The following is a 27859-nucleotide window of genomic DNA, read 5'->3' on the forward strand; positions in this document are numbered from 1 at the left end:
CCAGCCCCCTTTCCCTTCCTCCTCTAGAGACACAGATCCATTGCCCAGTTAAGGGAGTACCGAATGAACAGGCAGACAGAGTGCCCGAGAGTGAAAAGAGGCTGTAACTTTACCCACTCTGCCCTTACTAAAGTGCAGCTCTACCCCCCTCTTAAAGGTTCATGGGGTTAATTATTCAACATGAGAAGGGATTTATGGGAGAACTGAGAGTGGACACAAGCTGGCAGAAACTCCTCACCTCTTTTGTTCAACTCATCCACTCACTCACTGACTTTCAAATATACACTTATTCCCATGGACAGAGGCATGAGCCGAAGCGCTCTCAGCTCACTCATCCGTCACACGCAGCAACACATGGCACACATCGTAACATCATACACAGCTGCACCAGAGTGTACTCATCCCTCTCCACATGTTCGCAGCTTCTCAGCACACACTTAATTTCACTCTACTCTCCGAGCGGCTCTCTTACCGTTGTGGTTGTGCTGCAGGGTCTCAACCATGCTGGCAGAGGAGTCGGTTGCCCCCAGCTCGGCCAGTCTTCGGCTGGTGGCGCTCAGCTCTGACCGCAGGTTGGTCACCTCCTGGCTGGCCGACTGGATTGCACCATCGATGCGCTGGGCCAACTGCTTGTTGTCATCCATCATTTTCAGGATTTTTGCCTGAGGAGGAGAGGGGAATCCAGACAAGGTGTCATGCTGACAAGTTGACCATTTCCCACGGAAGAAGGTGTTCCCAAACAAATCCCTCCTTTTCTGTCTGTTCTCGCTCCCTTTTTATGAGAAAGCCAAGTTAAATCCTCAAAGCAGTTTGTTCCTGTCCGTTAAAGAGAGGCATCCGGCTCAGGGGTGATGTGTATCTGCTGGAAGGAGAGTACGCACTGGAGATAGTGTCTGTATGGTCGGAGTGTGTCAGTGTGCGAGCATGCCTGTGTGTGTGTCCTGGAGTTCCGTAACTGCATGAGTGTGTGTGAGTGTGTGTGTGTGTGTGTGTGAGTGTTAGAGAGCCAGCACTGCCCCCGTGAAATGTGCTCCCAGCAGCTGACTGTTGAAAGGACACAGAGCATTGAGAGATGACAAGTACCTTTTTAAATGGACTGTACCATTTGCAGAGGAAGTCAGGGGGGGGAGTGAGCTAGACCATATAAGCACATGGAAGTCAGAGGTTCTCAGCTCAGCTGCTTTCAGGAGATAGGGTTGTAACATTGTGCGATTGTGTGTTTGAACTGACACGAGAAATTTCCTTAAGACTGTAAAAACTGATTTCAGTGACACACAGCAGCTCTTTCTCTCTCTCTCTCTCTCTTTCTCTTTCTCTCTCTCTCTCTCTCTGTAGTGAATGTACCTCCCTTCATGGACTCATGAACAAAGGGAAGGAAATCATTAGTTTGACAAAGAGGCAGTTGTGGGGAGAAAACAATAATAGTTATGCAAACAAAGCTTTCATCACAGTATCATAGCGAGGTATTCCTCCTGCCAATGTATTTTTAAAGTCCTGCTGTAATGTTTGACAAAGGTTAATCATGACAGACTATCTTAATGTTTCTGGCTCAGATTAAGAAATGATATTTGTCCACTGGAGCGGCAGTGAGGAAAACTGAGATAGCAATTTTCCTTTATCCTTTATCCAGGGCTTCCATTCCAGGTCCATTTTCCCTAACTGGACAATAAATCACACTAGTATTGACTAAATTAGTTAATTAACCAATTAGTCGATTAACAGAAAATAATTTAAATCAAGCAAAAATCCCAAACATTTGCTTGTTCCAGCTTCTCAAATCTGAGGGTCTGCCATTTTTATGGGTGTTATATAATTGGAAATGAACTATTGGTGGACTTTGGATGGATAAAACAAGCAACTGAAAGGCATTAATGTTGGCTCTGGGAAATTGTCTCTGCATTTTCTTTTTAATATTTTCTGGTGTTTGATAAACCGAATGATTAATTGAAAGAAAAAGAAATCACCAGTCAGCCTAGTGGTTTTATAAACTGATCTGACTGCCACACTGCACTGTGAGTGAATTATGAAGTAACAAAAATGTATTTTTCAGTCTATCTTATAACCCTTTCTAAATTCTGTATTTCTTTTCTCCCTCTTTTCCTTTCTTCACAATAGATTAAAAGTCTACAAATACAGGCGGCAGACACAGTGACAGCCACCTGTTTACAGATAAGGCTGATCATTCACAGTGAGCGAAACATTAATGCTTCTTTCTTCCCTCTGCAGCACCAAAGCGAGGTGATGTGGAGAGTATCTCCAGTCAGGAGGTTTTAACAGTTGCTTTTATTGTAGCTGAAGCACTGGAAGAGAGTGAAATTATTTTTTGAATGTGAGATATACCGCAGAAATCAAATAAGTGACAGATAGATACTAGAAGCTTATAGGATAGAAAAGCCTCATGATGAATCCAGAGTCGCTCGATACTGAGACCGCAGACCTGACAGGGAATGAACATGTTTGTCAATAGGCATCACATACTAACAAGGCTTAGAGCACTTTGCACTGCTTTGTGCTTCCTGTGACAACATCCTGCATGTATCTATATACTGATTCATTAGATGCTCAGTATCTGATGCATCATCTTAGTGTTTTTGTACACAAGTATGCAAAACTGAAGGAACCAGCATTATGATCCCTAAAATCTTCCTCCATCTACAGTTCACACCATCTTCCGCCACACCTACAGCAGCCAATAATGGTTATTTTGCGTGAAACATTTCTGCATTTTTGTTCTGAAACTCAATCAATATCAGAATTTGAGTGAGAATCTATTGACACTTGTGGGGTGGTTTCCTCAAATTAGCAGGAAAACAACGCCAATCAAATCTGATCCAGTCCCGCCCACACAGTCCTAATGAAAGAGAAGCTGCTTTTAATAATAACTAAGGATGTCTTTTCCTAACATCGACTTAAACTGTTGTTTATTTAGTTATTAATATTCAATACAATACAGAAATACTTGAAGCTGCGTTAATCAATATTATTGTACTAACAACGGAAAGATGGCTACATGTAATGTGGAATGGTCTACTGGGCTTTTAGCCTCTTTTAGTTAATTGTTTTAGGTTTACAGCTCGTAACTTTACTGCTTCAGTGTTTCACTACTCCTCAGTTTTTAGTGAAAATGCTCAGGTAAATCTCCTGTACCTAACCTGCCAAGCTCCCAACAACACACACACACACACACACACACACACACACACACACATTTTCTATGGGGTTGGTGGAGACCAAAGTAGAGCTAAAAAAAAAAAGTAGCTCGAAGTAAATATTGGACTTACATTTGCCAGGTGGCCAGCAACAAAACTCCAAAGTAATGCTACTGTTGCTCTGTTAAAGTATGTAAAAGTATGTCAATGTTGTGTTTACAGCTTGTTCTGCTAATCCCAGCTGGCCAAAAAAAAAACAATTAATGAAGGTTTGGGACATAAACCAAGTTTTCAGTTTTTAACAGAGTTGGAAGCAGAAATTCTTCCCCTCCACAAACCACATGGTGAGTTACAAGTATCATCCATGGTCTGGTTATAGGACACTTCACACCACACCCACGGTCGCTCCCTGATTGGGTCTCATCAGCTTCGATTACCAGTGGTGAAAGCAGCATGAATAACGAACCACAAGCGTTAGTGACCTTGTTGTTTTCGTTAGCAGCTGTTGTTCAGTTAAATTCTGCATTTTAACGCTACAACTGTCTTTGCTGTTCCTCGTACGCAGTATTTTGTGCGTCCTGTTTACGTAAAAATGCCGTTTTAAAATGAAAACGTAGTCGTGTGGACAGAGTACTGCCAGACCACATCACATCAGTTTCGTGATCTCATTATAAAATTCCACAGCCGTGAAAAGATGTTTTAAACGGTATAGACTTTAATGGTTAGTTGTAAAAATAAGTACTTATAATTAACAACTCACTAAAGTTGCCTTTGGCCCACAGGGGTGAGGAAAACTGCCCCTGTCCCCACTCAATGCCCCACCTCAACCCTGCATTCTCAGCTATTATCTGAGTCAAAGTCAAAGCTTGCCCACTCACTCAGCAGTACAGCCGCGTTGTTATCGTTTCCCGGGGTTATGTGAACGAAGACCCCAACCCATTCTGCATGTAGTAAGCACAGATCAGATACCACGCTGCACAAGCCAGAGTTGTGAGCAACTGCGGTGTACTCAGAGAAAATGTTATGGTAGCCTCAGGCGCTCTGTGACTGTGACTGTGTGTGTGTGTGGGCCTAACACTGACATCCACACAGTCATCTCAAATAAAACTTAACTGACCATCCGCTACAGTATGCAAGCAAGAAAATGGGGAACAATAAATACACACACACACACACACACACACACACACACACACACACACACACACACACACACACACACACACACACACACACACACACACACACACACACACAGACACACACACACACACACACACACACACACACTCTCTCTCTCTCTCTCTCTATACCCGTTCATCCATCTGCCCAGACACGAGTCACCCCTCCCTCTCAGTAAATGAACATCATGTTGTTATTTATAGACGACCCTGCTGCCGCATATGATACATTAGTCACAGGGGAGGGCAAGCACAGACACACACACACACTCTCACACACACACACACCCACCAGGGGGCTAATAATCCCAAAGTCATTTGATGTTCATTAATGAAATTCATCTCTTGTCAGGTGTCATAAAAATCTATTGGACCCTTCTGGGTAATTAAGATGCTTTGGTGTCTAAGTGTGTAAGTGGATTTGTTTGCATCTATTTATATATCTAACTATCCCACCCTTACACTGTTTGTCTTGCCTCAGGAGTCTGTCTACAGAATGAAACCTGGAGACACTCTTTGCTGGTATACACATTATGCCTCATTATGGTAATACCTGTATGCATGCATGTGGATGTGGTTACATGTATATATTTTACAGAATCTGTATGTTGCAAATGCCAAATATAGTTTATTTGAAATGATCTTGTTACAGTAGCGTATCCCATGGGTAATTTGATCATTTCCTACATGACCATGAAGGTTACATGTAATTGTTTTTACCATGAAATATTGCAACAACAGTGACATGTATTGGACAGTAGTTTGTTTACTGAACAAGTTTTAGGAACCTGCAAACCTGCTGAGGCAGGTTTCTTCAACTTAAACTAAGCATGACAAACTAATGCACTATCCTCTTTGGTCTCCTTACCAGAAAAGACTACATCAAAACCTGAATAAGAGCATCAGTCAAGACTGCTGGATCTACCTCATGTCCAGTGTCTCTATCCAACAATGAGCAAGTAACTGGTAAAAATGTTTCCAGGGTAGACTTACAACTTTGCTCCTGACACCTCAACACCTACGAGTGGTGACTGGTTTATTGTGAGTTTAGCTCTAAAAATGAACATGATCCATGTCTGTGTGTACACCACATAAATGACCCATTGCTCAAGTCTCTCTCTGGGGGTCTTGAATGTGTCTGGTGGTCAGTGGAGTGAATCAGGACCCAGCGGCTGACTGAGGATCAGTAATTAGAGGGTGTGGTGAGGGTTTGGATTAGCATATGAATAGAGACAGTAGGGAGAGGGATCAGTGCTCTGTGACCATTCTTCATTGTGTCTTGGCTGAGTATCCATCCATGCAGCCGGCCTTTTGCAGCCAAGTCACCGGCTTCTACACAAGTCATGCAAAAAAGTTGCAGCACTGTGTACAGGAGTTTTTAAGCCTGACTGATTAAATTTTTTACTTATTGGGGTGGAATATTGTTGCTAAGCAATAACAGTCAAGATGCACAAGTACATACTGGGATGGTATGTTGCCTGGCAACAATAGAAACCGATTTCAACTGTGGTAGTTAAATTAAATAAGAAACAACAGATCATGAATAAACCTTTGACTGTCAAGTTTCAGCAATGTTTGCTTACCTCACATTTTTAAGTCCGAAATTTCTTTTTGTACTCTCATAACAAAGATTGAGCTTAATTGTAACTATCTTTGAAAAATTACCGCATTACATTTTTTTGTATATTTTTTTAACTGTTGTTTTCTGTGCCAGTTTTAACATGACAGAAGACATAATCACTATTTTCATACATTTTCACACTTTTTCCATTTCTCAGATCCAGTTCTCGTGATGTAAACGATGAGCAGCCACTTTTAAATAAAGTGCAGGTAAGTGTGCAAATGAAAGGGTGACATGATAAATTGTTGGGTGGTCGACAGAAAAGGCTTTTTACTGAATCTTACAGTGACATGAGCAGAGGTGTTCCTTTTTTATTTGTATCGTCATAGACCCATCCACCCAACAACAGTTTTTTTCTTTGTTGATAAAAGTCTGAACAGACAAAGACTGATATTGGTTATTCTGTTTTTTTTTTTTTAATCCCAGAATAAACTTCAGTAATTAATCACTGCATGTGCTTGAAGAAAACCTTTCCCAGAGGAGCATGCAGTAGATACATATAATGTCCAATCATAATCTTTGTCGAACTGATAGCAAAGAATAAATTCATCATGCATCATTGAGATGGGAAGAACCATTGAGTATGACACTTTCTCTGAGTATGACAAGTGTGACACTTTCTACCTCTACAAAAGGAGAGCATATTATATCTCTACTACTTTCTGCTTTCAGCATTCTAGGTTCTGCCTCTAAGCCAGGGTCACTGCCGTGCAGATAATCTAAATACAATGTAAAGATACCTACACAACATTCTGTGTTCACTGATTCAGACTATGCCTCTGCAATGCAGAACTTATGGGCTGCACCAAAATCACCTGCTCACTGATAGCATCTGGAAAGGCCAGCCAATGAGGTGGAAAAGGTGCTGTAATGCGGGGCTGTGCTGTTGTGAATTCTTGGGTTGCTTCTTTTTTTCATCTTTTTGAGCAAAAGGAAATAGTTTAATGTCCCCAGAGGAGTAAGGAAATGGAGTTTTTGTAGCTGAATGTTATCTTGATCTCTTATCAAGATCATCTTATCTAAGGGTAGAATGGGGCTCAGCAAAAAAAAAAAGTCTCTCTCTGCAGAGTCAGAATACACAGTACACACAAATAAACAGACACAGAGGGGGAGAGAGAGAGAGGGAGGCACTGGAAAATAGAGACAATATAGAGAGAGCCAGGCTAAAAGTAGAGAGATGTTCCCCAATAAGATCATAACATTTATCAGGTCTGTGTCATTTATGACTGCAGCAAAAAAATCTTTCATCCTGTCACTCGTGGGTAGAGGCTCCAGACAGCACCCAAAGGAAAGAAACCAAATATGCCCTCAGGCTTCTTCTACAAATAGAGAGCATATACTGGGGGCAACAGATCCCGCATGACAGGATCATAGTGATCACAAACTATTGGGTTCATCCTCGTATGAGTCACTGCTATAACCAAACAACCAAGTATTTTCATGGGAATGTTCAGCAGAGTTTTTGTTTTTTCAGAATCTCATCCAAGCACGCCGCCATGCTGGGTTATGACTTTGTGCATCAGCATTAACTGTTAATATTTGACAAAAAGGCTCGCAGGATGTGAGGTCAATCTTTTACAGCAAATCCCATTACATTGTATGTAATGATTGATCAATGTTCTATCTATCTATCTATCTATCTATCTATCTATCTATCTATCCATCTATCTATATACATTTTTAAATATCAAGTTAAATGAAAGTATAACACTTGAGCTAGTCTGTTGATGAGGGTAAGGTCAACTTTGCCTGTCAAGTGAAATCAACAGGTTTTACTCATTCAACGAGACACAGCCCAGATGACTCAAGTGCAAAATGATGCTCTGCTGCTTTGTGCCAAAGTTTCTTAAAAGCACACTGACTCAGTGATTAGCAGTCTTTCCATATCAATAACAGTGTATACTATCTCAGTCCCGCATAAGGAATCATTTGTGCAGGATGAGGGAGCCGACAACTTACTGTGTGACATAAGAGGAGTTATGATCTCATTCTAGAGGGTTGGGTCAAACCAAGACAAAGAACAGACTCAAGCCTTATGAAAACACAGAATTATGTTTATTCCACTAATCTGTTTATTCTCAGCTCTCCATTCCTTCACTGTTTAAACTGTCTGAAAATGGATAATGCAGAGCAGCTGGAGGATAGGAGAGAGCAGAAACCCTCTGTCAAACCCAGAGGGATTAGATAGACAGTTGTATAACTGAAAGGTCACCCGTTTGACACCCACTACACCCAGTGTTAGTCGGAGCTAAATTCCAACAGTGTTAGTGAGGAACTTCAGTTCCTTATTTCTGAAGATGCCAATAAACTTTCAGATCACATTTCCAGTGGATGAATATATGCAAGAGATTCGTCTGTTACAATGTTTTAATAAAGCTGCACTAATCAATATTTTTACATTGTGCAAACAAATTATTAGTCGTGCAAAAGTGGTTTCTCATAGTGACAAAAACCCTGCGAAATTATCACTCAATCCTGCTGCCTTTTAGTCTAACTGGGATCCTTGTTTTGCTTTTCCGGTTGACAGCACCGCTCTCATCAACCTTGTTCCTTGGCACAGCAGGCAGCTGTTTTCAGAGAAATAGCTCTGATGAAGCGACTGTGCGCTACCTGCCCAGCACACAGCCAGGAACTCGCTCGTGAACATTTAGCAGCTCAAGAGCACAGCTCCTGTGAAGGGAGAGTGAATATTGGATATGACGCCAAATGAATGCTAATCCTGCTCTGTGCCTGCTGGAAGGGTAAACAACTACATCTCACATATATTTTTCCTTAATTTTTACTGTGTGCTGTTTCTATTTTTTCTTTTATTTATAGTCCCCTACTCCCTCATTATCATTCTATCCCAAAGACTGTCTGTAATTATAATCACCTCACTGAGATGAGAAACTTATGTCAGGCTCCCAGTGAGGGGACAGTGATGCCTCTGCTGTCCTTGCTGCTGTCAGCACTGCATGTACCGCCGCCTAAGAAATAAAATACACAGATGCAGTCGGATAAAGACAGTTTGTTGACTCACACAGATAAGTTTTCCATTCTGTCTGACAAGAGTCGGGAGGTTCGAGGTGGGGAAGTGTGTTATTGGAATGTCCCCATCCCAACTCAACCCAGTTCCTCTAATCTCTTGTCCAATTCACGCTAAGCTCTTGCTCACATTCTCCCGCCTTCACGTGCCCACTGTCAGTGTGAGGCAGATCCAGACAGCGATGGCAAACGGACATTTTTTGGGCATGCCCATGGACCCTGGCTCCATGGTAGAGGCTCAAGGTTAATCTCAAACACAAACAGGTTTGTGGGCTTTGATGTGAATTAAGATACATGCTCCTTTGAAGTGAGACAAGCCAGGAACAAAGAACTCACACAGGTTTAAAGGCAAAAGAGGGAAATGCTTGCTTCGACTCTGGATGCGCGACACCGTCCACCTTCCACTGAAGGAGGTGAAGGTTGTGTTGTTGTCAGAGATGACGGAAGTGGATTTTGTGCTTTTGGGTATTTTTTGCTTTTTAAGTCACTTTTGATTATGGCCTCAAAAGTTATATTCTACATAAACAGTACTTTTCTATAATTTATGATTAATATACTCAAAGAGGAGATGATAGCTTTCCATAAAATATTCTTTCACACTAAGCAGGTGATATCAGAGAACTGTGTTTTTCTTTGAGCTCAATATTCAAACTCTGAATAAAATCTCATTATCATAACAATGTATGTCTTACCACCTCTGCACATTTGTTCAAAGACCACTGGTTAACAGAATACAGTCTCTCAGAAATCAGTAAAGCTTAGTTTTATTTTCAAATCCACACACAGATGTTTGAAAAACAACATAAAAAAAAAAAAAGCCTTTTCAAACACCAAATGCTGGAGACGGCTGAACGAAGACAAATGCAGTTCACGACTGCTGTTAAAATGAGTCCTAAACAATGTCATTGGCTGGTGGCCTGAAGAGCTCACAGATGGTCCATTTTTCCTGCTGAAAGAGAGTGTGTGGTTGCACGTCTAATGCTGTTAGCACTCTGTGAATTAAAATCCCTGTGTAGGTGTGTGCCGTTTCACTAAGTGTAGTTAATTGCTTGTGTGTATGTGTCTGCATGTATGCCCCTCTTTGTGTGTGCGCAAGAGAGAGAGAGAGAATAAGTGCGTTTCAGGTTGAGGGGCACCTCCTGTCTCTTCTGCTCAGTATTCAGCAGCTGTAGTCTCTGTGACGAGGATTGAGAGGAGCTCTGTTTAGGTGCTGTAGGGGGGTTGACGCTCACTGGCTTGATGCATTCTTTCAGAACCATTTTCCTTCAAAAAGGCACAGCACATGGATGACAAGCTTTTCTACTCTTCAACAACAAAGATGGTGAAAAATACCAAATAGATATTTCTTTACAACAAAATAAGAATAACTCCTCTTTATAGAAAACCTATTAATAAGATATAGTTTAGTGCCGTTTATATATCCAACAGATAATGTTTAAAATGAAATTAAAATTCATAATTACTAGGAATGTAATTTATATATCCTCTGCTCACACTTCTATTATTCTAAAATAATAATAAGAATGAATAATAAAAATGTCATTTACATTTCTGAAGTGAAAGCAGCTGTACTTCTCCTCAGGCCATGAATATCTGGTACCACTGGCAATTGTGATACTGTAATTTGATTGTTGTGTTTGTTTTGGTTTTTTTTGTTGTTTTTTTTATAACTTCACCTCCAGCCGCCTATCAGGTGTTTAACCAGCTGGTTTGGCCAAGATGTTGCTGCTTTGTATCATCTATGATTTCATCACACAACATGTTATTTACATTCCTCTAGTCTCTAGCAGGGTCAGGTAGTAGGAACTCTAGTAAGTTGCACACTGCTTAAGTAAACAGCATATCTCCTGGTCACAGCAACATTTAAAACCAACTCCACGGGAAACGCCCATCAGGAGGCTTAGACACTTTCTGTAAAGCATCCATAATAGCTGCATGTATTGTTATTAAATTGTACTGTATACCTTCATAGACAAAAAGTGAAGAACATTTAAACTTAAATTACCAAACTAGTGTTTTGCAAGTTTAAGCTGATTAACAGCCATTTACAAATGCATGCTATACATAGTTTATTTAGGTATTTTTTACAACAACTCCAAGCAGCTATCGTTTCCTATTCATCTCTGTGTGGTATAAAAATAAGTTAAGTTGTTTAGCTGTTGATATTTCAATTACAATACAGCTTTGAGAAAAAAAAAAAAAAAAAAAAAGCGAACTCGATGTTCACTATGATAGATTACACAACTCAAGTTTCAGGAGTGTACTAACAGAATTTCATGTGTCATACGAAATTTTGTGGAAACCGGTGCATGCTTGGAAAGCAGACAAATGCATCCAAATGACTAAAACACAGTAGTATGGTTTAAAAACTGTTTTGCTGTGGTGTAAATTATGTGTGTAAGTACATTTCCTTGAACAAATTTACAGAGGTGGTAAAACAGATACTCATCATGCTGATATGATTTTAACTCTGATATTCTATTCAAGATAATCAGATTCATTCAGATTTGTTCCCTCAGACTCCACAGGACAGGATCAGGTACCAGTCAAACCAAACTTGTCAGAGCTGAATGTAGATGCTGCTGTTCAGTGGGAAATGTAACCATGTGATGGATTTTGAAACGTTTCTATGTTTTGAGCATTTTTAGAGTGAATGTTTTTACCTCTTTTAGTTTACCAGCCTGGACAGGTTACCCGCATCATGCCAGGAAATTGAACCATCTCCACTTGAGCTGTTTGAGCAAACTGCTGAGGATCAAGTGGCAGGACAGTGGCAGGACACTGAAATCCTCAGCATGGCCAATATCCCCGCATCTACACCCTGCTAGCAAAAACACAGCTCAGATGGACTGGCCATGTGATCAGAATGCCTTGCACAAAATAACATGGTAACACAAAAAATGGCAACAGCTGAAAAATGGCTAGTGAGCACCAAAAACTGCTGAAAGCATACCCTGAAAGGCCCCTTAAAAGGGTCTTGAAATTGACCTGAAAAGCTGGGAAACCCTACCGCAGGACCGACCTGCCTGGAGAAAAAACAGTCCAGGAAGGTGCAGTCCTCTGTGAAAGAAAGCAGCAGAACCTATCGTGTTATGTTGAGGAGACAGCAGCACAAATCTGCCAGGAAGGGTCGTGCAGCCGCATCCCGGAGCTCCACATCCTCCCTGATCTGTTCGGTGTGCCACAGAGAATATCGGCTCAGATTGGTCTGCACAGTCATATGCGCACTCACCAAAACAAAACAAAATGAGATGTGCCATGTTCCTCTGACGTCACGCTCGGGGAGGGAAGCTCAAATGCTGTCACTGAAAGGATAATGTTGCAAATCACATAAACACAGAGGTTCTGAATAGTTTTCCCGATCGATGAACAACAGAGAGGACAATGGATAATGAAAATCTGAAGAGATGTTGATATTTCAAGGTAAAACAACATATTTGACAACCCATTAGCATTCAACTTCCTCTTAGCTAACATTACCGCTTCATAGTGCTGCATGATACAACAGGAAAGGCATTAATTAATTCTGAAATATCAACGCAGATCTTTTTCAACCATCTTGCCGTTCTTGCACAGGATTCATTCAGAGAAATCAAAGTGTTCAAGGCCTCCCACCCTCAGCGTGATGTGATTATGGTCTATGGACATCATCAACTACGATGGTGGAACAACAGAAGAAGAGTTTGTCTATCTGTTAGTAATTTTTCTCAAAATCTAAAACTGATCTGGAGACACGTTGGCAGATCACAGAGCTGTGATCCAGGGTAGGAGGAAAACTCTTGGATGTTCTTGCCAATAGATGACATACAACTGAGTATGATGAGATTTCACTAAGTATCAGATGTAAGATTCAGTCATATCAATCACTTCAGAATGTATGATTGCTGCAAAACGCAAGGACACTTGAAAAAGTCAATCGTAATTGGAAACCGCAAAATGATGTTGGGTAACAGTTTATTTCCCAATGATATTCATCTCTGGATTCAGCTCAGTGCCAATGAGTTGATCTAGCACAGTACACCAAACTTCGTTTTGTAAATTAATGTAATTCATATCAATTCCTGATGATGTTTACACTTGATTCATTTCCAGTATAATTAAGTGGGCTCCCACTGTCATTATGGTTACAGAGAAGAAACAGGAATTAGTAACAGGAATAGAGAGAGAAACCAAAGGGAATCAGCTTTTCCATCACTCCTGGTGTTTTCCATTGTGCTTCCTCTCAATATATGCAGATCTTTGCAAATGAAGTCATTACCTCCAGTATTAAATTAGCGTAGAGTGCTTGCTGACAGCCTAAGTGCTGATTATGAGAAAAATGAGATGTAGACACCTATGGGTTTTTTGTGATTACCGCCTGAGCTGAGTGAGGCAACGAGCAGCCACGATCAGCACCTCTATTACATGAGGTGCAGGGTTTATGTTGTTGTATGGGAGAGGTGAGTGATCCTTAAAATGAATACCCCTGATGTCACAGGTCCTTGGTATTATTCTTACAGATTTCCTCATGTTTGCTTGGTCATAAGCTAAAAGCCAATATTGGTGTCAACAAACTGTGGGCACTCAACTATAAATTAAAAAATGCCATTCTTCTATATTGGACAGCAGTACAGTCCTACAGTAAAAGCTCTGGACAGAATTTGAGCTGTGGACTTTTTGTGTTCACTTAAAGTTAAGAAATGCTGGAGCAGCGTTTTTGGACAAAGACTTTGTTTCCTGTTTTCCCCTGACAGTTTGGAAAATCTGGTGAAGGGTAAAAGCAGATAACAGGCTCGGGCGTGGTTCAGAAAATGGGTTTTGATTTGGGGTTCAATTTGAATCCTCAGTATGCTGGTAAATTAAGAAAGCTATGTGTTATGACCCATATTAAACAAGAAATACATACTTGTTTGAAGGTAGTACTGCATTATGACAAGCCACTAACTCTGTGGGATTTTATCTAAAATAAAATAAAATATAAAAAACAACCTTTTAAATGATTTTCTTCTGTAATATCAAATCACTTCCAAATATGTGAAGCAGTTACAAAACTGCGGAACCGCACTGAGCACATGGTGACAAACAAATTAATATACGTGTTTCATGCTTGCCAGCTCCCCGTCTGAAGGTTACTTATATATGTATCCAGTTCAAATCTTAAAGTAATTCCTCCTGTCTACGCAGAGCCAGATAAAAGGTCATCTCTGTTTGACCCTCAGCTGTCAGAGCAGCACATGGCCCAGCCTCCTCCAGCACTATACGGAAAGTAAATGAAGAACATGGCTGCATTAATGGAGTGGTTCAGAAGTGTGATTTAAAAAAAAAAAAAATTCTTGCAGACTAATCTCAGTTTTGCCAATAGGGAGATGAAGCAACCGTGTTTAAGAATACCTTGCAGCTTCCACCAGTCCAGTCCAGAGTTCTGCATGGTTGGGATTAGTTTGCTAGCTGTGCATCCAGATATGTTTTTCTAACTCAGTGAGCTCAGCAAACCCCCCTGTGAAACCCTTTATAACTGTGGAGTCTTAAAGAAGTGAAATAAGCAGGGGAGCAAGGTGAGGCAAATATTAACATGTCAGTCATTCAGCTTACGAGCTCTGTGTGTGTGTGTGTGTGTGTGTGTGTGTGTGTGTGTGTGTGTGTGTGTGTGTGTGTGTGTGTGTACGCATGCATGTGGTTGCAGTGAGGACATTGGAAACATTCTGAAAACCGCACCATCTGAAGATCATGTAATGTAAGTTTATCTGATTTCATACTGATTTGTTCTTGCCTGCCCTCCTGTCCACGGGGCTTCAGTGTCTCACTTAAAAAAAAAAAAAAATCCTTCACTTCAAAGGTACTCTCTTTTCTCCACTGACTAAACCATCCTCTATCCCAAATTCAGAACCAGTAAAAAGAATTTTAATGGATATTCTGGCGTTTCTTGTGTTTTGACTTAAAATAATCTTCTTTCAATTGAGTTTGATTTCAGAATTTTTTTGTTTTATGGATTTATGCATTGATAAATAAAATAAAGTAATCATAAATCGCATACATGTTTAAATTATGCATACAAACAATGTGAGAAAATAATAAAAGCACAATCAATAATTCTATTTCCTTCTTCTGCCTTTAGATGATAAATTCATCATTTTATTTTAAAATGGAATGTGAAAATCAGTTTTACAAAGGCCTTTATGCCTCCGGACATGTTCTGTTGCAGAATAACTCAGCTGCACAAGGCTGCTGTTGGGAATAATTCCCATAATTCTACTTAATTTATATCTGTGGGACAAGACTCACAGGTGGACCTTAAAGGCACACAAGTGATCAATCTGGACAAGAGGTCTGGAGGAGGAATTACCATGATTTATGGCCTTTCTCACTGTTATTTACTACTCCTGTCAAAAGCAGCCAGATAGAAGGTAACTCGTGGGAGCATCCCAATGAGGGCAGAGGAAATCAAAGATAGCTAAAGTGTAATTATCTGAGGGAGATAGAGGAAGAGGAGAAAGGATGAGTACTGAAATCCTATCCTTGTGTCAATATAAGTGTGTCCACAGCTAAACACAAAAGATTCGATAAAGTGCCTCAGACAGCATATGGTAGAGAAACGCTGTGGGATACACAGATGTTTAAAAAATATTTCCTCTTTGTAAAATTCTGAATGATGGAAAAAAGAAAAAAAAACTTGAATGAGGAAGAAGCACAAATGTGCATGACACATATTTCCTTTTTTAGTTTTTTTTTTTTCAAAGAGGCAGAAGAAAAGATTAGGAAGTGTACTCTGCAGGGCTCAGTCAAGTGAATGATCAATGTTCAGCAACACTGCTCTTTGATGAGTCATTCAACTAATGATACTGCCCACATCAATGGTCTGCTGCTGAAAAACTCCAGCTATTCTTATTCTAAACTTAAACACACCCTCCGCAAATATAATGAATATTTCATGACGGTGGCAAACACTCAGTCCAGTCCAGGCCAGTTTTATTGGTCATGTGCAGGTTAACACACAGTCAGCGGCACAATTACATGTATTGGACGAGAAAACAGGTCAGCCCAGCAATATGAGCGATAGTCGTATGAAAAGTGTATGAGAAAAAGAGTATGAGATAAAGAATTAAATAAAAATAAAATATAACACTACATATGTATTTGAAAATGAGGATGTATGTGTAAAAGTAGATAAGACGAGTGTATACAGTGGTCCTGGTTCAACAGCAGCAGTCATGGTTGATTTGCATTTTTATGTGAGCAGTGCAGTGAAGAACAGAGAGCGCATACAAGCAGGTAACACAACTGTATGCAGATAGATGAGATGAGAAGCCTGATGGGCTGGTGGTAAAAACTTCCTTAAGTCTGGTGGTACATGAGGTCAGGGTTAGGGTCGTGTACAAACGTTGCGTATGCAAAAAAACGTTGTGTAGGCCATCTTTCACGCTCAGAATAAAACCTTTTTTTCTGGACTCTACTTCTGAAAGGAATTTATACTCATTAGCATATTAAATTTGGGGCGGAGAGAGGGTGGAGAGTGGTGTTCGTGCATGTGCACTCAATTCCACATTAAGCGGGATGTGCAATCCTGCGTCCGCATGGTTTCATACATCTGATTTTTTTGGAGCGTATGCATCTTTCCAGCTTTGTGTGTACACCACGTTTCAGTGTGAATTCTATGCAAGGCTTTGTATATGAAGCCTCACGATAGGTCCTATAGGTGATGTGCACACCCGCCTACTGACCCTTTCTACTTCAGCATCACCAATGTAGAAGCTGTCTCCTGTAGTCCACGATCATCTCTTCGGTTTGACTGATGCTCTTGGCACGAGCTGGTTATAGTTTTCACCCCCTCTCTGTAGGCCGCCTCATCATTGTCCATGATGAGGCCAAAGATGGTTGTGTTGTCAGCAAACTAAATGATGAATGTTGTAAGAGAAGAGGGGAGGAGCCTGAGCACACAGCCTGCATCGAGAGGCGTGGCTGCTCTGACATCAGAGCATTGCCTGACTGTGGCTTCTTTTTCTTTTTTATTACAACTTGGAGAAGTTTGTCGGCATCATTTATAGTGCTGAGGCAGAATCTCATAGCAGCCTCTCTGAGCAGGGACAACCACATAACACTGCTGTGCATGACGCTTCAAAGAGAGGCAGGTTCTTCCATTATAGCACTGCTGTTTACATACTGTGATCATCTGACCTTTTCAAACAGAGATACAGAACTGCAAACACAGGAAGGAATTCAGACATGGAAAGTCTGATCTTTTTTTTTTTAATTTGGCAGGAGCTCAGTCTGGTAGTGAAGTTATCAGACCTTTCCATCAACTCTAATATGAATCAACATCAATCAAAAGTGACTCTGCATTCTTTCAGTCTCCTGATTGTAGCTGGGTAATCGACCCCAGCAGAACCTCATATAGATCATGCTAATTCTACCTTAGCTAGGGTCATTTCCATTTCCTCCAGTTAATTAAAGCACAAAACATATTAAATTCATCTGACAGGATTAATTGAAAAATGTCAATCATTCTCCTGAACAATCCACCAACTAATGATTTGCATATGACTAATTTCTAATATAGTGTCTGGAATTGAAATGTAAATTACTGCAAGCCATTAATATCCAAACGCAAACCATGGGAGACCACAAGCTCACTCTTATTTGATAATGAATGGCGTTGTCTTCACAGGGAGGTCGCACTGCAGCTACGTGGCTGAGGACAGCTTCTGTAGTGCTGTGCTACATTAGCTACATTAGCTACTGTGCCCTGCTCTCTCCAGGTGAGCACTCTCACCGTGGATTTCCCACGCTTAAAATGGAACTCACTCTGGAGAAATAGAAATTAACATACTGCAAAAATAAATAGTCATTTTCATGTGTATAAAGGCCTGGCATGGTGGTTATGTCACATCAGTGTGTGTGTGTGTGCATGTGAGAATGGATGAACGAGTGGTAAATAGTGCAACACTCTGTAAAAGGTTGAAAAGCGCTATGTAAATGCAGTCCAATTACCATTACCATAGTGATTGCCAGAAACCAACACTGACTGTTGGTAATACACAGGGATTCTCAGTGGTCAGTTTCTGCCCCAGCCATTAGAGGTGGGGTGTGATAAGTGATTCCATTTTGGATCTGGCTCAGAGTTGGTAAAATAAGAGATTTGTTAAGCTACTAATTAAGGCAATGGCAAAGACAAACAAAGACTGATGGTGTATACCAATATGTGAAAACTTGACTTAAACGTTTCATATTGCAAGTCCATATTTATCTACCATCCACCATGTTGAAGTAAGAACTTTAATAATTTGAGAAGGACAAGTGCTCAGCCTCATTACACCATATTCTGTGCTCCTTCAGATTTGATCAAATGCTGTATCAAACCCCATCCATACCAACCAACCAACACAATCCCAAAGAGGGTTTGTGGTACTCTTATCAACTTATCACTACTTTTGCTTTTGCATCTGAGAGACAACAGTCACAAGCCACAAGGTGTCACTAGCCAGGAAAATGTGAACATGGGTCTTTTAAGGCAGTGGGCAAAGTCAAACAGGAGGTTGTATGGTTCTTATAAAACAGCAAACATTACACTCTTCAACACTGGATATTTGGGTTTACGTCCAGTCTCCCACCAACAGTCAACACTGGTTTACTATATGGAGGCTTTAATCACTGTAAATATATTCTGTTACAGGTAAAAGTCCTGCATTGAAATGTTACTTATTTTTAACTACCCCAACAGATTATGTTAATGTAGTCAGGAAAATGTACGTGAAGTATAAAGAATAATAGTGATGCAGATAAATGTCCTGTGACTGTTACACTATTATATATCTTTATATATTATTATATATATTATAGTTATTATATATCATATCATTACAATAATATTACCAGTGCATTAATGTAAAAGCAGGAATATACTGTTGTAATTGGTTGAGGTGGAGCTCAATTTGAACTATTTTCGATAACGCTGCGACTAACAAAATTCTCCACTGATCGATTGCTTGGTTTGTAAAAAATTGGAAAATAGAGAGAAATGCCTTCACAATTACCCAGAGCCCCATGTGACAACCTCACAACAGTCCAAACCTCAAAATTATTAAAAAATAATTCAAAGGAAAAGCAGCAAATCCTCACATCTGGGAAGCTGAACCATGAATCTTTTTTGCATTAAAATGACTTAAAAGATTATCAAAATACATGCAAACTAATTTTTCTATTTGTTTCAGCTGTACTTGTATATAGGCTACTGTTGGGTAGTTTAATTAATAACATCATAAACATCATTATTTATAGGATCTTTGTGTTTTGTATGCGAAACTTTTAATTTTAACTAAAGCTGTCAAATGATTGTAAAGTAAATGAAGTAAAAAGTACAATATTTCCCTCTGAACTGTAATGAAGTAGAAAGTGGCATGAGAGGAAAGGACCCAAGTAAATTACAAGTACCTCAAATCTATACTGAACTCATTTCCACCACTACCCAATCATGGATGTATACTGTTTCTCTTTCTTTTAGTTTGCATGAGTGGACCTCGCACAAAATCAAATCCCAGTTCAAGCAAGTGTTTCTTCATTGTAATCCCATCATTTATCTTCCCTGATGCCTTCCTTAAAGACTGTGCATCTAAAGAATTATACTTTCCCTCTATTGTCAAGGGGAAAATGTATGTCCTGTCACAGACATTCATATCAGTGAGCTCCATGTGTCTCTCTGTGCTGGTTGGTGGGATTTCTTTCCCCCACAGACGTGATGTGCAAGCAGTGGTGTGACAGGCATATCCACCCAAACTGTCCTCAAAGCAAAGAGGCTTTTAGGACAGTAAATAGGTGTATATTCTGTACTGTATATGTGTTAGTTTGGGTTGCCTTTAATCACATTGTATTTTATTTAACCTGGGGACTGTTTACTACAACACCAATAAGTATATTTTTATATAAACATTCACGTGATTGTAATACATATTTAAAGATAGAATACCTGTGATACAGAAAACTGTATTGATAACAATTCAGGAAAACAAATAAATAGAGCAATAACTTACCAAAGCAATAGACAGGACAGAGAGATAGTTATATTGATATACAAAGATTGGTTTACGGTGATATGCCAAATTGCACACTTGCTTCAGGATATTGCTCTCACTGATCCGAGCAGACGTCTTGCTGCGGCTGCTGCAGCAGACAGATAGCTTTCAGCATGGCAGCACATCCCCATCACACAAACCATCTCATAACTTGTGCCAGATCGTCAGATGGTACACAATATTACCTTCATCCAAAAGAATTCCCCCGGGAGCGACACCCAATCAAACTCACTTGTCTTTTGCCATCCAAAGCATGTTACACTAATAATGTTACACACTCAAACAAGCTTACGGGATTACAACCTTCTCTGGAACCTAGAAATCTGAGCTAAAAACAAACATAAAAAGAATTTTGCAAGAAGATTATTTCAGTATATATGTATGAGACACTTCATCATGTAAAAGCAAAAGCATTCCAGCAAGCCGCATCTAGCTTTAATGTATTTAAAAAGCCCATCTGAAATCCTATCCTTCACATTATTGAGGAATATTCATAAATGCAGATGAAGTGAAGGAAATGTGATGCATTTAGCAATCTGCGACCCCCTGTGAATATACAGAGCTAATCTGAATAATGGCCAGTTATCCAGGGGAGGCAGCTGGATAGTCGCTATCGATAATGCAAAGGGTGTTCATTTACTAGTTCGAATGTGTTGGTGTGCGTTTTGTTTTCTTCCATTCCTAATTACAGATAGCAGCAGTGCTTGTTTAGTTGATGCTAAAAGCCTCAGGGGAAGAGGACACAATTGCGTGCTGAGAAAGTGAGAGTCATTTGTTCTAATTTAATATTTATCTATTGGAGGAGGCTGAGTTATCAGAAGGAGCTAAATTGAAAGACACCCAAGCGTGCCCAGACAGCGTCAGCTAAAAATACAGAAAAAGAGCCCGTTGTGATGACCCTTAAACAGAAACTGAGGAAATGTTATGAGCACTTTATGTGTGTACATGTGAAAGCAACACCCTGATTGCCGAATGGCTGGGGCGATTACCGCATGGGCGCAAATGCTCTAAAGCAGGAGAGGCTCCAGTACGACGGCAGCCGGAGTCTTTGCTGCATGTCATTCCCTGTAACGTAGGTCTAGTTTGACATTTTTGCGTGATGTAAAAACTCTTGAGCTCTGAAAAACCTCTATGGTTCTTCATGATGGAGAAACTCAAAGTGATTCCACATGAGCCTTTGTATTTTCTTGCCCTTGGAGTCCCCGATTTATTAAACACTGGCCATTTTGGCATGAAACTAGCTTGTACCTCAGACTGATGCTCACTGAACTGCAGTGCCGAGTATGGTCAAACAAATTGTGTCCGGTTTGCCTCTGGTAACATCAGAAGCTCCTGGCAAAGGTTCTTACTAGACTCCTTCAATAAAATATGTGAATTCATTGTTCTGCCCAAGGTTCCAAAAATCAATTTATGTACGCTTTTATGCAAATCAAGTCCACTGCCCAAGTATGTCCTTTGAAACTGCCTCAATGAAATTAGAAAGAGTTAGACATTCACAGACAGTGGCACTGAGGACTATGAGCAGAAGAAAAGTGCTCTTATCTATTACCTGGGCAGTACCATGTTCATCCTGAGTGTGTCAGCTTTGTAGCCAGGCTCAGTAGGCCTCATGGGAAACCGAAACCTAATCTCATTTACTCTGGTATTTAACCACACAGAGATCTCCACTGTCTCCTTTTATAGTCAGTAATCGCTGCCCAAGATCAAAGACAAGGCTGATATCACTCAACGTTAGGCATAATGCTAAAAAAAAAATTCTCCCCAAGCAAAGCAAAAGACAGAAAATGGGGGGAAAAAAAGTGAACAGGAGAGCTTCGGCCACTTGTTTATAAGCACACCATTTACTGATATGGAGTGTGCAAGTTTGGTCCTCAGCTTTTTGCTTTTGCCTTAGGTGTTATTTTTCTGTCATACTCGAGAGCGAGAGGCTCTACAGACAAATATCCCCAAGGGAGCAGACACTTTTAAATATGTCTGAGAATATGATTATTACAATGCGTCAGGAATGTGTTTTTGCAAATAGTTGAAAATATAGCCGCAAGCAGCGAGTGAGCGAGCAGATCTCTCCATCTTCTATATAAAGATATACTGTTTTTGTGTGGATGAATGTAATGTGAGGAATGGAATTTTAATTAAGTCGTCATAGTGGCAAGAAGTGTTTATTTCTTTGTGAGTGAAGACTATAAATCCTGCCAACAGATCATTTGTTAGTGCTCATAAGCTTAGCCACCCTGATAGCAGAATACAAGGGGTGCTGTTAAACAGTGTGGTTTAATTTGATTGGTTTTCATGCTTTTACATCTAAAAGTACTCCTTTACTTTTGATGTCTAAGTCCCTGAAGATAAAAGACTTATTTTCTGTGTGGTCCTGAGTGTCTTCAACACAAGTCACTAGGTGTTTCAAAAGACAGATTGTATTGTAGAAGAACTCAATCTACCCAATAATGAAAAATAAATTGAAATTAATTTAGGACAATTATAACCCAGAGTCAAAGTGTTGCACTGGATATTCTTATCTCAAGGCTTCCACGAGATCCAATAAGCTTTTCCCACAGCTGCGCTACAAAGATAAGTTCTTCAAAACTCTTGAAATGGAGAGGGCTGGCCTAAATTCATGCTTGAGCACAACATGTTAATGATTCCAAAGATAATACAACCCTTAATTATTTTTTCCATTATGAGCCACTGAAAAAGTGATTACTCGAAAACTAGACACTGCTGATCCGTGTATTGTTAAGTTCTCTATTTATTGATTTGTTGAAACCTCATTCAAGAGAGAATAATCCAAAGTGACGAGAATGCTTTGATGACAGCACCAGCGCTTTTCAAATTATAGATTAGGCCAGTGTGGATTGTTCTATTCGTCATTTCCTGCTGGCTCCCGCTAGCTGTGTTTACTAAAGCAATATATGTCGGCAACGTGACACTGCCCTCCTCCCCTTCACCACATATTTCAAAAACATTTTATCATCTTTCAATCAGCACAGTCCAATGCTGGGCTCCCGCTCTGTTATATTTACCATCAAGACCCGCATGAAACGAGCAGCTTCAGGCTAAACTGTTTCTATTGTGTTTAAATAAAAGTGCTGAAACATCAGATATGAGAGGAAATCTATTTGTCCATGAATCCAACATTAGAAGACCGACCACAGTAGCAGATCTGGTGAAAGCACGGAGAGCGCAGTTCATCATAACGTGAATGGTTCCTCTCTGTCTCAGCCGAAATGTGATCACACACTTTTTCAATGGCTCCTAACTGACTAGCAACCTGTCTGCAGTGTAGTGTCGCCACCTCTTTTGAAGCTGGCTGAAAAGGTTCATTTGTAGGTCAGCACCATAGGTCCCCACGTGGCTTCATATGTCGTATCAATGTACACATTAGTAAAACATTCATGAAAGTGATACAAAGTGTCTTGCAGGGAGAGCAGACAATGGCTGCCTAGAACCAAAAAGCTCTTATATTTTTCACTAGGGACAAATAACTGCACTAAGGCAAGGTTTTAAAAGTTCCTAAATCCGGCTATAAAATCACTGGGTTGTTAAGAACTCTGCATGAGGTGAAAGTGTGATGCATGCCTCCCCCAGGGGGGCGCCAGAGAACTTCAGGAGAGGCGCAACGTTAGAAAAAAAAAAAAAAGTCAATATGTGGTTAGCTAAACTCAGCTTTGCATGTGGCAAAATTGATAAAATTTTTTAGTAGCTACAGTGAGAGAGAAGACAGAGTCTGGAGCGAGCAGAAAACGGAAGAAGGACGATCTGCGTTTAGTCCTGTCTAGAGTGCATCCCCGCATCCACCTCCTATGCATTAAAGACGCAGGGTTCTATCTTATACCCAGTGAAACGTGCAACACAACCGTCTTTGCTAGTTTCGGACCCATGCAGTTTTCATGTTTAAATAGCAAATTCACTTGAAGTCAGTTGCACAGTATTTTACCGTTATTTTAAGGATGCATTATCAAACAGTAATATGTGCCTCCATAACTGCTTGTTATGCGCAGGCAGAATGAGCTGAAAATGAGCTTCAGATGTTTGGATCAGTCAGGTGGAACATCAAAATACAGCACACAGACGGTTGGGCCATTGTTTGTGGCGTATTGTGTGTTGCACAACGTTGAGAGACATCCATGACGCTCTGCAGAAAAGTGTTCTTTCTTACTACCCAGTAAATCACCTAGATTTGTCCACAGTTCCATAATGAAGTGTAGATTTATTCACACTTCTCGTCATGAAATCTAAAATATGTCTAATGTTTTGATTTGTGCCGTTAATTCTTTGTAGAGCTGATTCACTCAGCCCTTCAAAATCATGCAGAAAAAGTTTTTTGCCGAGAGCACGTGGAAAGAATTTAGACACGTTGAGACAGTGATATGAAAAGCAGCGCTGTGAGTGGTGCGCGGTGAAGATTTCGTTTGGTGTCCGACTTACTTTGATGTGTTCAATAGTTATTTGACAAAAATTCAACAAATAGGCTTTACAATGCACAATATGGAAATTTGATGGAAAGATATTTAAAAACTAAAGATAAAGATGATAAAAATGTTTTTAAAGATGTTGCTCAGCTGTCTTTATATTCTCTGAGGGAGGACTCACTTTCCCACACTTTGAAAACCCCTGTCCTAAAGGCAACTGGAAAGTATTTATTGTAGTTTGGGCCTTTTTATCAACAGCCGGCAGTTGAAGCGGCAGCTAACACAGCTCAAGGCGGCAAAGCAGGTACTTTAAAATGCTTAGCGCTCAACTGCCACAATTTAAGTCCGAATTCATACCCCTTCTCCGAGCCAGAACTCCAGGGTGCTGTTGTCTCAATTTTATATGAAGGGAGGCCCACAAAGCCAGACCTTGAAAACCCCTGCAATGTCACAATATTACAACCATGTCTTAATCAAAGGGTTTCCTCGCTTCAAAAGTCTTTTTCCACAAAGAGCAAAAGAGTGGAGGTTGTCTTCTGATAAGCATCACCTAATATTCAGGCCCATAAAGTGTACTGTGCAAAACAGGACTCCCACTATGGCGGAGCAAGTAAAGAGCACTGAGCTACTGTAATGATCAATCACTCATAATGCAGATTTCTGACTTTGTGACACCTGCACCACACTCCACCTCCTGCCGTCATTTCTTTGATGTACTTTCAAAAGTCTTGTGACCTTGAAACAAGTGGCTGTTACCAAGGATACAGAGCTGCACCTGATAGTTATATTGAAAGTCAAATTTAATTTTGGGTGGCACAAAGACAAGGAAACAGTCGAAACAGTCAAGTGTTGGGCAGTTCACTTGTTGCAGGTTACAGACAGCGGTGACTCCATATGCATGTTCAAACATTAATAAATACATGAGACTAATGCTTTTTCAGTTAGAGTGACACCTGAGGGTCATGGGATCACCTCCACTAAACAGTGCAGCTATGAGCTCAGCACACATCTGCGTCAAAGGCAGCCCAATATAGCTTCGAAACACCATTCCAAAATTGAGGGCAAAGCCTTTGATCTTGGGAGATAACTGTTCTGCCAGGTAATAGGACGGAAACTAACACAAGGAGGAAACAGGGAGCAAAAAGGCAGAGCAATAGGGACTGACATATAAACAAGCTCTGGCTATTACCTCTACTTCTATATCTCCTGTTTATATCATCAAAATAATCCTCTAATGGCCTGTTTCCATAGTAACATACTACCTTATGTTCACATGTGTACACACAAACGCAGACCTGTCGACTGTGATTTCCACTTAGACTGCATCAATAGATGAGCAAGTTAGATCAGGAGCGTATTGTATCTGATGTGGTTCAGCCGTGAGACAGAAACTATTCTCCACATTAAGACGGAATCACTTAGCCAAAACCATCCTGTCATTTTCTTGCTTTGTGATCTTCTAAAGTAAACCGTGACATGCTGTAATGTGCTCCCGGTGAAAAGAACCTTCAACAAAATAAATGAAAAACAATCAACCTTTTTTGCGATGCCAGATCACACACACGTGCACTTGAGATAAAGGGTTCTCTCTACAATGACAAGCCAAGAGCAACCAAAGCTGATGGCTCTGTGACGATGCCTGTCAGACAAGCCAGGTTGCCTAGCAACCTCAGCATGACTCGGACGGTTATGCAAAAATTTATATTCAACACCCAAAATCATAAGTTATTGATATGATTGAATTTCCTTTAAGTCATTAGCCACAACAATAAATGACATTGTTAGAATGTGTCAGAGTCTAATGCCATTTAATACTCCAACTGTAAGACTGCATCCCTCGCCCAAAAGGAATACAACGGATGTGTCAGAGAACCTTTGATGGTCATCTCCATGTAGTATCCAGCATCGTCATGGATGAAGCTGGTTATTAGTTTTAGTTATGATCCATTTTTTATCTGTAACAACTTACTGCCTAATATATGGTTTGTATCTCTTTGCAGTCAATCCCACATGAACTTAACCATTCAATGCAGCCAGATCAAGCTGAACTCAATACCAAAAATCAAACAACCGACTTGAAGAGCCAATAAAGCCATTTCCCTCGGGAGGTACTGACAAATCCGGCATTTCAAGCCGCGGCCTAATCTACAATCTGAAAGCATTTGTTCTGGGTTAAATGTCTTTACTTAGCTGTTTTCTCAAATCTGACCTCAAGCTTGCATTTCACGCTGAAGGATGCACATTTATTTTCCCCATTCCCTGGAGACCGGAAAGGACAGTCAGTCATTGCTCCAGCTGTGCTCAGAGACCAGCTCGTATGGGCAGTGGTCACAGAATCTCTCAGGAACTGCATTCTGGATCAATGCAGACTATTAACCATGTTGTGTTGCTATTCCCATAGCTAGTGTATGTGTTTGCTAGAGGCAGACCTTGACCTCTGATGGAAAGGGTTAAAGCTTGTGGAGACTAGAGCTCGATCGAAGATGGGAACAGTAAGGGTGTTAGAGGCTTGCACAATCATCAGCTCTGTCCCATGCTATGTTGAGCATATCCCCCAAATCAGTTTTTGCTGCAGAGAGCAAGCTTGAAATATGCCATTATTTTTATTCCACGTAATGTGCCTTTAGATGTAAGTTCATTAAAATGATTCCCTATGTAGGAAAGTACTTACTGTTTAAATACGTCAAGGATGTTAGCACACAACAGTGGGCATAATATAAAGAACATTTCTTTTTTTTTAAGTATATTTTTTGGGGCTTTTTATGCCTTTATGATAGCACAGTAGAGAGAGACAGGAAATGGGGAAGCAGAGAGAGGGGGAATGACATGCAGTAAAGATATAAAGAACATTTCTGATAAGGATTTGTGGTTATTAAGGAATTGCAACCAAGGTATGTACTAAATAGCACATTTTACAGTTGACAAAAATATTGTCTACACTCTCACTCATCGACATCATTTCTTGGTATTCATCAGCTGATTATGTGCTGATACAGTATATTGGCAATTAGCTAATATCGACCAATATACTGCATTGTTTCTGCTTTACTCAATGGTCAGGCTCTAATGTATATCTATGTCACTCTAATACAGTATGTACAGCATGTCTAATTCTTCTATAATTGTTATCTGTTAATGACAGCTCGGCCTCTACTAGTTAAGTCTTTAATTCTGATGTAGGGAGTACATTTGGTCAGGTCTGACTTTAAACTGATAGTAGTGGCTGATGTAGGCTTGCCACCGTATAATATCATGCTTTTAATAAATTCATAGCCGTTAAGTTCAGATCAGCAATATTTAAAGAACAATTCATTTCAATGAAACCACCGCGTGGGTAACGCAAGAGTCCAAGACGCAGATGCAGCAAAAAGCGTAGGGTTATTCATCAAACAGGTTGAACCAAAATCACCATCAGCCTACTTTGGAATGTAAA

At 40.2% G+C, this 27859-nt stretch overlaps 1 protein-coding gene across 6 annotated transcripts in view; it reads right to left on the minus strand.

The window, feature by feature from the left end:
* Nucleotides 1–27859, minus strand: part of kazna (kazrin, periplakin interacting protein a) — a 176159-nt gene that overhangs the window by 118165 nt on the left and 30135 nt on the right. For all 6 annotated transcript variants that reach the window (XM_056384870.1, XM_056384871.1, XM_056384869.1 and 3 more), the window contains exon 3: nt 473–662. In XM_056384870.1, the coding sequence (XP_056240845.1) occupies nt 473–662 (190 nt within the window). The remainder of the gene's footprint in view (nt 1–472; nt 663–27859) is intronic.

The sequence above is a fragment of the Seriola aureovittata genome, chromosome 9 (genome assembly GCF_021018895.1).
Source record: "Seriola aureovittata isolate HTS-2021-v1 ecotype China chromosome 9, ASM2101889v1, whole genome shotgun sequence".
Lineage (NCBI taxonomy): Eukaryota > Metazoa > Chordata > Actinopteri > Carangiformes > Carangidae > Seriola > Seriola aureovittata.